Below are 13,139 nucleotides of genomic sequence, written 5' to 3'. Positions count from 1 at the left end.
AAAGAACGTGCATTGGAGATGGTTAGGGGTAAACCTGCAGATGGATACAAATAGATGCCAAAATACATATATATGCTGAACATTGTGTATCCAAATTCATATATACGTATGCACAAGTTGGAAAAAAATGAGTTTATGTATCTCTTCATACCATTAAGGCCAATGATGAGAGGGTTTGAGTTCTGTAGGCCTGTTGTTGTTGTTGATGCTTCACATCTTAGCGGATCTTATCGAGGGACATTTGTATCGGCAAGTACACTCGATGGGATAGGTATGGCATGTTGTTTATTAATTTGATTTTTCAAGATAGTAATATAACATAATGGAACAATCATATATAAAGAATCGTAATGGTATGTGTTTCAATCTGAAGGTTGTATCTTGCCGTTAGCTTATGGAATTGTAGACACGGAAAATGATTGTTCATGGACATGGTTCTTCCAACACTTTAAAAATGTATTTGGTGATAGAGAACAAATGTGTGTTGTATCAGATCGAAATTGAAGAGTGTAAATATTGTTTATCCAAGTATTCCTCATTTCGCATGCATATGGCACCTCTGGAAAAATGTGTGTACATACTACAAGAGAAGCAGAACCATACTAAGTGATATTTTCTATTAGATGGCAAAGGCTTATCGGAAAGATGATTTTGAAAAATTAATGGCTAAAGTGGAAAAAATAGATGGAAGAGTTAAGAAGTATCTTCAAGATGCTGGGTATGAAAGGTGGGCTAGATCTCATGCAACTGTGAACAAGGGGAGGATGATGACTTCGAACATAGCGGAATGTATAAATGGTTGCCTTGTTGATGCACGACAATTACCTATTATAGACTTTCTGGAAGAAGTTAGAATTCTATTTGGTACTTGGAATTGCAAAAATCGAGAAATAACACCTTATACAAAGGAAACATTAGGGAGAAGATTTGAAGAAATATTGATTATAAACACGTCCAAATGTGTGAAAATGAAGGTACATATTTGTATTATCAATTTTTATGATTCTAACTTTTCTTCTCGTTATATTGTTAAGTATACCAATTACAAATTCGTTTGATGTATCTGTAATTTTTAAACATTTGCAGGTAGTTGCATCTTCTGAATATATCTTTGCAGTGTATGAAGGTGCGATAAGATACATTGTATGTCTTGAAAGAAAAACTTGTTCATGTGGTAGATTTCAACATGACGAGATATCTTGTGCGCACGCAATGACTGTTTTGAAGAAGAAGAATATTAAAGATGTACATCCCTACTGCTCTGATTACTATAAACATGATGCATTAACAAACACTTATGCACTTCCAATAGAACCAATGCCAGACAAAAGTGATTGGATAGCTCCAGAATCTGTTTTGGAAGAAGTAGTCTTGCCACCAAGATACAAAAAAATGCCTGGAAGGCCAAGAAAAAAGAGGAAGAAAAATCCAGATGAAAAGATTACCACAAACACGAAATGTTGTAGACAATGTGGACATGAAGGTCACAATAGAAGAACATGTACTTTCTTCCCGAAAGATTCGTAATGGTTACTATTTTCTGATGCAATAAATGAATAATGTTATGTTTTTGGCAACATTATATGATTGTCAATTTATTATAAAAATTAGATTGGTATACTATGTGCTTTTTATAATTTTTACATCGATTAATAGTGCCAAATAGCTGTGATGTGTGCCAAAGTTAATAGAGACAACATTTAAAAAAGGTATCATATGAATCAATTATATATCATATACATAATATTATTTTCTAAATTTTGTATCTACTAATAATAGAGTATCAGAATTTGTTTTTTTACCAATATTATATATCATATACATAAAATTTCGATATTTATGGACGAAATTTGAGTTTTCATGCACAAAATAGTTTTCTGGAAATTAAGTATAAGATATTTAAAAAATTAGTTTGATTTTAGTATAAAATATGTATATGATACTTTATATCTTTGAAACTTTGTCATGAAATGATAAAACTGTATCAATTTGAAATGTTTTAGGCACCTATGTATCATATACCTAATATTTATGTAAGTAAAAAAAATTTAGTATCATCTTATAATCTTATAAAATATAAATTGTACAGTGTTGTGTGAACAAAAATTATGTCATTTTAAGATACTTTATTTTTTGTATCATATACTTAATATGATTGATGAAATTTTGTATCGGATTCACAGTTGTAAAATCTGCATTAACATGTATAATACTTATAATATAGAAAAATTAATGTACGGTATTAAAATGCAGTGAAAACTAATTTAGAAGCGACATAAAAATTGTGAAGATAACTGCTCTTCAAAAATATAATAATTAATTACTTAGAAATATAATGTAGACCTGGAGAGGAATACTACAAAACACTTAATATATCTTCAAAACAGTAAAACTTCACATATTTACGGTAAGTCAGTCAATAAACAACTAATCTACATTAAACAATTGCTCATCTGGCAATAGAATGGAAGCAGCCTTTAGCCTTATAGGATCATCATTCTCGCTAACGTATCCAGCATTGGCCTTGCCGGTACCATATTTCCATAACAGTGTTGCATATCTTGAGCGAAGATATTCACTTTGAAAAGGAATCGATGGGACCTTGATTTCATCGCTTAGAAATTCAGCAAAAGCAGCTACATATGTTCCGCAGTCGCTAAAAATATAAAGAAGATACATTATAAATTGAAGGAAATGTGTAAATAAAGCTGGGTGGATTAAATACTTACAGGCTATCGCTTTTTTGTTGCATAATGCCTCAAGCAAATTCCACTTCAAACGGATGTTGTGGACCAATCAATTCACCAGTTTTGTTGTCTTTGTATGCATCCAATGTTGCCCAATCAATTCTGTCGGTTTTATCAAAGAATCCACTATCATGAAGGTAGTTAGGCAGGATGATAGACAACTGTTTTATCTCATCAGATTGACTTGTGTTCCTTGTTCCCAAATTTGAGTCATAAACTCGGATTAACCGGTTCCTTTAAACAACCACAGCCAACACCCAATGAAATTCTTCGTCACAGTTGATCGGAATATATACCTCATCTACTAGATGCCATGGTAAAGCAGCAGGGACATAAAAACCATTGATGACGTCTTTGATGGACCTTTCATATACAGATACAACATCAGCTCGGGCAATGTGTTGTTGTGTACTGAGAGTATCATCTGCAGGACTGCAATAGTACCTTTTGTATGCATTTTATATAGGTATTGAACAAGCAGTGGTATGTAGTGTATTTGTATTAATCCATGCTTCTTAGTTTTGACTTCTTGCGTAGATAGTAAAAAATTACATCTATGTGCTGCAAAATTAAAGAAAAAAAGAACACAATACATAAAACAACAATATATGATAAAAAGTATATGATACATGTAACAAATATACAACAAAATTAGTAATCTATTTTTTTTGAGTTACACATGTTAATTGTGTTATAATACATAATTGTATTGTATATTGTACCTGATCAGTCCAACATTTTTTGGCTGTGACATAGTATAAAACCAGTTCTTGTCCAAAGGAAATGCGACAACAAAATCCATATAATCAAAAGCCAAATAGAGCATTTTTGCCTCTATATTTATCATCCGAAGGTTTCCTATGAGAATGATTATAGCAACATAGGAATAAGCTAATACAAAATAATAGTATAGAAATAATATAAAACGAAAACTTACTTATTCGAATATGCTTTGAGAACAAGATACATAAATAAAAACACTTACTTGTTTGCATGTGTTTTGAGGAGTCCCTTTTGTATCCACTGGGAGTACTCTTGCATTAAAAGTGAAGAAACTTGGTAGGTGATGCCACATCCTTCAAATGGAGTATATGGGCGAATGTCATCGTCTATTTTCCCCTTGCCCTTATCGCTGGATCCAAAAGTATTCACATTAGGAGACTGCAAAATCTTTGAAGGGATTCTGTTACGTGGAGCTGGAGTCTTTGTATCAAAATTGTGTGCAGATTCCTTGATTGGAAGTTGGGTGGGTAGCTGGCTATCAGATAGAAAATCTTCACTGTTGGTTAGCTGTGGAGGACTGATTACACTCAGTGGTGCGACATTAATTGACTCGTTTGGAAGTTTGTAGACAATTGCATCTATGACTGTTTCAGTGCCAGATGGAATAGATGTCGCTTTGGAAGAATCCTACATGATATCAGTAAATTATAAAAAAAATAGTACAATTTATATGCAACTGTTGACATTTGCATTAAACAATTTAGAATCAGACAGATGTATCAACAATTACTAGATCTGAAACATGTCTTTTGGAGTCTTGTTTAATTGAATCAGCAACAACTTTATCACATCACAATACTTTTGTGTGCAATTGTGTGACCTTATGTACTGCATCCTCCTAATAAACAGAATATTACACAGCATTACGATTTAATTTCAAAGATAATTAATTATAACAATTCAAAAGCTCTTAACTTACCACTTCCTATTATGAACAAACTCTTCTATCGGAAAATCACTATGGTGTATTGTGGGTATAACATTTGTTGAATCTTCCATAGTCTGATCCTTAATGGATGTCTCATCAATCTGTGTTTGTAAACAGATATATTAAGATGCAATTACAAAGTATTTGTTACTAGTGATTCAAAAAAAAATATAGTATCAACCGAGATTTAAGTGCTTACTGTACACCAATGATACACAAAAAAACAATGATTATTTCATTATATGAATTAATATTAATAAAGTATCAGTCATTTGTAAATTATACATTGTTAATAATTTAATTTTAATGAAATTAACTAATGATTGAAAGTCATTAAGTTGTATAATTAAATTCAAGTATCATATGCATACCTTTGCAACATTTTCTTCGTTAACATGTCGTTGTTCAACCTCCACTTCATTTGCATCAACATCATAATGAACAGTTGCAAAATCCTTTTTGAATGGCTCTTCAATCTATGTTTGTAAAACAAAATATAAGAAAAGAATTATAAAGTATATGTAAATTTAAGTATCATATGCATACCTTTGCAACATTTTCTCCATTAACAAGTCGTTGTTCAACATCCACAGCAGATGCATTACCATTGTGATCAACAATTGCAAAATCCATGTGCATAGATGAAATGGGTTGTTGGAGTACTTGATCAGAAGCAGATTCTAAATCAACATTACCTTTGACTACTTCATCATCCACTATATGTGGCATAGAAATGCCACCAATGTCCTTCATGATGCAAAAATTGAGTATAACACAAAACTAAAAAGATAATCTAAAAAATAAAAATACTACCTTATCACTTTTGTTATCTTTCGCGGCCACTGCTTTCATCAACTCAGAATGATTTTTTATAATTAACGCCTCAAGAGCTCCAATTTTTTTGTCAACCTGGATTCAAATTAAGCAGAGTAAGTGAGTTTATAAATATCAATGAAAATGTTTAAATGACATAGTTATGTTTACTTACATAAGACTTAATGTGACCCTCCAGATCCTCGAGTCTTGCATTGTCCGATGATGTTCTTCGGGGAACTGTATTAAGATGAACACCAGATACATTATCAAACTTTAGGGGTTGTGAAATCGGAGTTTAAAATGGCTGATTCTTTTGCACGTTTGGTGTTGTCTTTGGCACATTATTGTTTGTTGGATGTGCAACCTTTCTTCTCTTGGGGGGTGGGGTGGATCCTATGGTAGAAACACATGTGCATCTCCTTAACAGTTGCTCCAGAGGTTTTGATGAAAACTCTTCAAAACTAGAAACGTCGTCTGGTTGCACCTCTTCCTGATTAGCAACTAATGTGGCTGACCGATTTGGAGGTACATGACTATTATTTGGTAAATCAAGTGATTCGAGTTCCTCTAGAGTTGGCTGCACGTTAGAACAATCATTATATAGAAACAAAAATTAAAACATCATTAGAACTATTTAAATAATGTAACACAAATAAAACAATAAAGTAAAAACGAATGCTATATACTAATTACCTCAGTAAAGATGTTTTCAATAAACATCTCGTTTTTAGGCCTTGCACCCACAACTTTCCTATTGCATACTCTTGGTATACCATTTCCTTCTCTAACAGCTATCTCGTTATGCATTGCCGACACACATTAATATACCCAAATATTAAGTGCGTATGGAAATCCATTCAACCGATACATTTGTTTGTCAGGTTTATACTCTTTCTTAAATGATTTCATTAACTTCGTGAAGGCAAGTTGTCCCCACTGAAATTGTTTATAGCTGCCATCTTCTACCATAAAAAATCTTCTATAGGAATTGGTGCATCACCGAGTTGGGAGAAAACAAACGTATGAATGACATACAATATAGCCATCTGAAGAGCATCATCACTGCTGTCCCAAATACCTAACTCAAAACGATCTACCAGCCGTCCTTTGGTTACGCTATAATTTGGACCTGGAAAGTATCGCTGAACCAGCCTACTGATTTTTGAAATAGGATATGTAAAATCTTTAACATTTCCGGTACACTTGAGACCAGTAATAATTGCAAATTCTCTAATAGAAAATTGCAATACATTTCCTTTAGCATGTCGAATATGGATTTCTTTGTCTAAATTATCATGCTCAACTTCTAGAAGATATAAACATTTCGTAATTTGTCCTTGGTAGTGGCACTTGGGGATATTAAGGTACTGGCCAAATATGGTATTCTTAAACATGTTCATACCTTCATCCTTTATTGACAATTCTAAGTTTTCTTTAAAATTAGAATTGTAAGTAGGACCAAACTTTAAAGGTTGCTTTGGAATATGTTTAATCACATATTTCATATTCTGCAATTACAAAAAGATAAATGATGCATACATAACTAAAAGGGAAATATCATAATTGATTCAAAATATTATGTTTCAGATCATTTTATACTTAGTATGCCAAAATTGCATGACTGACACATGAAATCATATTACTTATGTATATACATTGGCTTCTATTTAAACATGATACAAAATGTTAACTAACATATATGTTAAATTCTGTTTTCGCATCATTCATGTGCATATTTACGAATATGATACATTGTACAACAAATAACCTCTATATCATACAACGAATTGAACGCCTATCTTAAATACAAATCGCAGCACACAAAACTTGCCTTAAATTAGTCTTTCATCTACAAATGTAAAACAAATACTTATTTTTCTATCATCTACATATATGAATCACAAGTAAAAGATATTTTATTTCAACTATGAAACCTTAATATCAACAAGTAAAAGATATTTTATTTCAACCATGAAACCTTAATATCAACAAGTAAAAGATACTTTATTTCAACAATGAAACCTTAAAATCAACAATAAGATATCAGCAATTGATAAACATATATATGAATCACAAGTAACATATACTTTATTTCAACAACCATATCTTTCATCTATAAATTTAAAAGTAAAACTCAAACCCAAACAATCAGTGTTTCTACAGATTACAAAACTTGTCTATCTTAAATACAAATCGCAGCACACAAAACTTGCCTTAAACTAGTCTTTCATCTACAAATGTAAAACAAATACTTATTTTTCTATCATCTACATATATGAATCACAAGTAAAATATACTTTATTTCAACAATGAAACCTTAAAATCAACAATAAGATATCAGCATTTGATAAACAGATATATGAATCACAAGTAACAGATACTTTATTTCAACAACCATATCTTTCATCTACAAATTTAAAAGTAAAACTCAAACCCAAACAATCAGTGTTTCTACAGATTACAAAACTTGCCTATCTTAAATACAAAACTTGCCTTAAACTAGTCTTTCATCTACAAATATAAAACAAATACTTATTTTTCTATCATCTACATATATGAATCACAAGTAAAAGATACTTTATTTCAACCATGAAACCTTAATATCAACAAGTAACAGATACTTTATTTCAACAATGAAACCTTAAAATCAACAATAAGATATCAGCAATTGATAAACAGATATATGAATCACAAGTAACAGATACTTTATTTCAACAATCATATCTTTCATCTACAAATTTAAAAGTAAAACTCAAACCCAAAAAATCAGTGTTTCTACAGATTACAATATACACTAGATACGTTTATTTTTCAACAATATGTAAAATTAAAAGCAAAAGATAGACATACCATGGGTAGAGTTGGTCGTAAAATGGGAGGGGCAACCTTTCTACCCCTTTTCGTTTTAGTTTTTGCATTCTTTGCTTTAGATGATGACCCCACCTTCGTTTTCGATTTTCTCTTGGAAGAAGTTCGATTCGTCATTAATGGCGTTACATGCAAGCTTTTAGACCTCTGTTCATTCAAGTTTCGGTGTTCAGATTCAAAAATTTGTTCATTATTAGGTGTTATTAACTGGGAAATCCCAATATTAAAAGAGGGATGATCTATTGTGACAAATAATCCAAAATCGATCGAAACAAAAAATTGATTTTGAAAGAAAAATGAAGAAGAAGAAGAATACCTATTTTGAACTTTGACACTGCTGAATCGTTTGGAAATCAAATTGCTTTGAAAGCGGTAACTGATTTGGTAGTGAGAGAGATTAGAGGCGAGATTTTGGGGGTGAGGAAGATGGGTTTGATTTCTTTAACAATAAAGTATCCGAAAAATAGGAATTGGGGAAAAAGTAGGGATTTTTGAATTTTTATGAAAGAGAAGGGATTAATTGATAATAGGTAAACATATGTAGTGTACTTTAGTAATTTTACCTACATACAACCCAGCAAAACCGACCCCACCCATGTTCATTTCTCCTTTCTTCTTCTCTGCGAACCAGTGCAACGAGAACCCAGAAAAGCAGCCCAGAATCGTGACCCGAGCTCCAGCAACCCGTTCGCGTGGGCTCTATCCTTCTCTCATTATCCTCTCTGTACTGAGAAAATTCAAGAATTGGGACAGTTGTTGCAATCGTGTTGCTACTTCGTCCTTTGCTCACAATCAAACAACCCTCACCATTTTTCTGTTGGAATTGGTATGATTTACAGCACCTTAAACCTTATCCAAAAGAGAATTCAAATTTTGAATTGAAAAAATACCCTCAAATTTCCTCCCGTTTTCCCCCCTAATTCTGCCCTTTATCTTCTCATATGTATATATACTCTTCATCTTCATTGTGAGAGGGAGATATTTTGGTCCCCATGAATACACGACTTTCCTCCCCTAATAACACATATATTCATTCTCAAAATATAGAGACTTTTCATCAAGTAAAGAGCAACTTGAACCCCTTGAAAATCGTCAAAAATTACAAGTTTAGCTCTATTTCCTAATAGGCGTCGACCCTGCTTTTCAGAACTGAGCTCATTGTGGTAGAATTCACTCTTGCTAGAACATAATCTCTATTCGCTTACTCGTTTTGATTTATGTCTCTTTATTTTAATATAATGAATGTTTGATCCTGGGCTGCATAGAGGCTTCAAAATGTTAAATTTTGAAAGCATTTTGACTTGTCGTCAGCTCATGAGGTTTTCTTATTTCACTGATTGTCTTGTTTGGTTGGCTGAGAAAGTTGGGGAGTCAGTCATGAAGTTCAGAATCACCTTTTATAGGTGATTTTCGTTTTCATAATCTAATATACAGGTTGTTCTCATTCTCTACTTGTTTCAGTTAGTATAATTTGTATGAGTCGGATGCCTTACTGCTTTATTTTCCTTTTGGTATGCCTGTGCTTTTACATTCAAAATTAAATATCATAGTCCCTCTGTTAGTATTTCGCATCTCTAAAATGTTGTTTCTAATAATATTGGTTGTATATTCCTTGTTAACTTTCACGCCTAGTTAGTTTTTGATGAGCTCGATTTGGTTAAAGCTGAGTTTAAAATGAGTCGAAAAGCTATCTATTTCAAGATGCTGGAACATTTTCTCTTGTGTTAAATTTGTCAAAATTGAGGCATCTTCTTGTGAATGACTGCCTACATCGTGTTATTAGCTTTTCTAGTGAAAAAAGGTTTTATTTATTTAGGCTAGAATGGGGATGTTAAGTTAGAGTTTGACGAAAACTTCAGTTGGTCGGTTCATACTCAAATCAGTATATTGCTTGCTTATTTTGAATGCATGCCTAAGTGCATAAAATTGTGCTAAAGTTTGTTATTATATTTTGTTATCTCTGCTGCCATCTCTTAATAACTTTCATGGGATAGAAATGTTTAGCTTTTAAAGTGATTGATTGAGAATTGTGTCTCTTTATTCCTTCACTGTGGAGACCTCATTGTGCTTAAATATCTTTTTGTTTAATTTGGTTGATAATTATATTTGAATCAGTTTACTTTTAGTCATGTACTAGTTATTCTCTCTTTTGTTTTTCTTGCATGAACTCGTGAGTGAGTCCATTGGACTCTTTTATTTACTCCCGTGCATTTCATTTTGAGCCAAGGAGGCTCAAATCTTATTCTTTTCGAGTCTAAATCAAAGGGCCAAAGGGAGTTTGCAAAATCTCAAAAGTCCAGAAATGGATATGTATACATCGGGTGTACATTGGTATACAAGTCAGAATACAGAAGGACGGGGTCAAAAAATTGATACAGGTGTTTGAAGGCTTAAGTATGCTGTATACGGATGGAATACAGTCTGATATACACGTAAATGGGTCAAAATATGGCCCATATATAGTAATATACATTTGTTGTATACACCAGTGTTTGAGAGCAAAATGGGCCTAAAACCCATTTCTTTTTGTGCAACAGTCCTATATGATTAAGTAGCAGGTTGAGGAACAAACAAACGGGCTGAGAATTCATTTGGATTTTCAGCAGCCCACTTATAAAATAGGACAGGTGTGGACCAAGGGTCCAACAGATTTGGCCTAAATTTGGGCATTCTCTTGTCATTGCTATTATTTATGGACAAATTACTTAACTACACTCCTTTACTTACCTTAATATCCATTTATCCCTACTTATTTCAAAAATTTCTAAAATCCCTTATTTACATATGTATCCCACATGTATCCCGTGCACAACGCTATGTGTCCCGCTATGTTGAATGTATCAAATGCTATGTATCCCGCATGTATCCCGTGCACAACGCTATGTATCCCGCTTTGTTGAATGTATCAAACGCTATGTATCCCGCATGTATCCCGTGCACAACGCTATGTATCCCGCTAAGTGAGTGGAATGTATCAAACCTAATGTATCCCGTGCACAACGCTATGTATCCCGTTATGTGAAATGTATCAAATCTAATGTATCCCGTGCACAACGCTATGTATCCCACAAACATCATTTTTAAGGGATTTTTGGTAAATAGAAAACTAGAAGGGATATGATGTTATTTAATACTTATAATATGTGGTTCCTATAATTTATACATTAATTATTAACTCTCTAACCATTTTATTTGGTATAACTTACATAAATCTCATAGTATAAATCTAAATTACATTTTATCCCTACTTTTTTCTATTTTACAAAAATCCTTTAAAATAGAAGTCATCCGGATACATTATATGTGATACTTGCAAAAGCTGGCAGTAGCACCTTTTAAGGAAAATAGTTGGTTGTTGCGCTTTATTAGGAAAATTAACCTAAAAGTGATTTTATATCCCACAATTCAAGCATAAGTGATTGTTATCAATCCATCCCAATTTGTAACAGATTCATATCTTTCAAAATTCAAATTTCTATCATCTCCGTTAAGCCACTATTGTAACCCAAATCGTGAAGAATTTAAATTAATCGACAATATTGGCTGATACAATATTAATATATATCAATTTTGTTGAGAGAATCATATATTTGGGTAAGCGAGATGAGTTATGAAGGTTACAAAAGTGATGAAATTGTTGTTGGACAATCAATTTTATTTATGAATCTCAAAGTCGTCATTTCAATCGAGTTGGAGATTGAGGAGATTAGGTAAATCTTGAAAATCAAATACATCGGTGAAGGTAATAACTCATCTCCATTGAAAATTAAGTAATTAAGAGGGGATCATTGACAGGTGCTCAGGTCATCATCATGAATTATCCTAATCGGATTGAAATTGGATATTCACTAGTGCTCGACTGCCAAACTTCCCACATTGCTATAAAATTTGCTATGATCTTGACCAACATTGGCAGGTGCTCAGGTAAGGAACTGGAGAAGGAGGCGAAGTTCTTGAAGAATGATGATGCTGGTATGGTTAAGATGATTCCCACCAAGCCTATGGTTGTTGAGACCTTTGCTGAGTACCCAACAGTGGGCCGTTTTACCATGAGAGACATGAGGCAAACTTTTGATGTCAGTGTTGACAAGAAGGACCCAACTGGTGCCAATAAACAAGATACATAAATAAACAATCAATACATTACTATTCTCGTTTAAATTGATAAGTGTTGTATTTCTACTAGATACATTAAATAAGTAATTGTTGTCCATAAGATGTTAGGCTTGAGATCGATACATTACTTTGTGGTAGTTGCTACGTATTAGATACAATTAGTATAAATTCCAATTTACGTATCATGTCTAAAAAATTGTGTATTTGTTCATGCAAGAATAGAATATTGTGTATCCGATACATTATACCATGTATCAGTTATATGGTTTAGTAGATGTAACATTGTGTTCCATAAAATTGTGTATCTAACACACAATTTGTACAGCTGGGTTTGATAAAAACTTGTATTTGATATTAGCACTGTTTAAAAGACAGAACATTATGTACATGATGCATTATGTTGTGTATCTAATACATGATTTCACATATGTATTAATGCGCTCCATATTTATTGTATCAGATACATAGCTGGAAGATCTTAACATTTTGCCTCAAACTAAACAAACTTTTGATAATAACTTTCGTATCACCATTTATGAATCTGATACATACTTGTGTGACACTTTAATGTATCATGTACTGTTTACGGATACATACCAACATCTAGATACATGATAAATGATACATTTGGTAGAAGTTTTGTATCAAGTATCAAAACTAATTAAGTTTATGTGTCAAAATTTGAATGCATATCTAAATTTGAATAAGATAGAAGATACATAGCAACACCTAGAGACATGTTTAAATTGATAAGTTTTATATTTATACTAGATACATTAAATAAATAATTGTTGCCCATAAGATGTTCGATTTGAGATCGATACATTATTGTGTGGTAGTTGCTATGTAATTGATACATTTAGTATAAATTCGAATTTACG

General features: G+C 32.4%; 2 protein-coding genes and 1 pseudogene across 2 annotated transcripts; 2 read left to right on the top strand and 1 right to left on the bottom strand.

Moving 5' to 3' along the window:
* The first annotated feature begins 623 nt into the window (after positions 1–623).
* On the top strand, positions 624–1,527 carry LOC125827843 (uncharacterized). The gene is made up of 2 exons (XM_049507190.1): positions 624–974; positions 1,087–1,527. Exons 1-2 carry the CDS (start codon positions 624–626, stop codon positions 1,525–1,527), a joined length of 792 nt encoding a protein of 263 aa, XP_049363147.1.
* A 900-nt stretch (positions 1,528–2,427) lies between these two features.
* LOC125827912 (uncharacterized) lies at positions 2,428–8,259 on the bottom strand (annotated as a pseudogene).
* Positions 8,260–11,945: 3,686 nt separating this feature from the next.
* Positions 11,946–12,269, top strand: LOC125827911 (elongation factor 1-alpha-like). Its single transcript, XM_049507246.1, has one exon. It carries the CDS (start codon positions 11,955–11,957, stop codon positions 12,267–12,269), a length of 315 nt encoding a protein of 104 aa, XP_049363203.1. The 5' UTR covers positions 11,946–11,954.
* The last annotated feature ends 870 nt before the right edge of the window (positions 12,270–13,139 follow it).

This window comes from Solanum verrucosum, unplaced genomic scaffold, assembly GCF_900185275.1.
Source record: "Solanum verrucosum unplaced genomic scaffold, falcon-dt-bn FXZP01000064.1, whole genome shotgun sequence".
Lineage (NCBI taxonomy): Eukaryota > Viridiplantae > Streptophyta > Magnoliopsida > Solanales > Solanaceae > Solanum > Solanum verrucosum.
The sequence above is the reverse complement of the archived record's forward strand: the minus strand, read 5'-3'. Positions and strand labels throughout refer to the sequence as shown.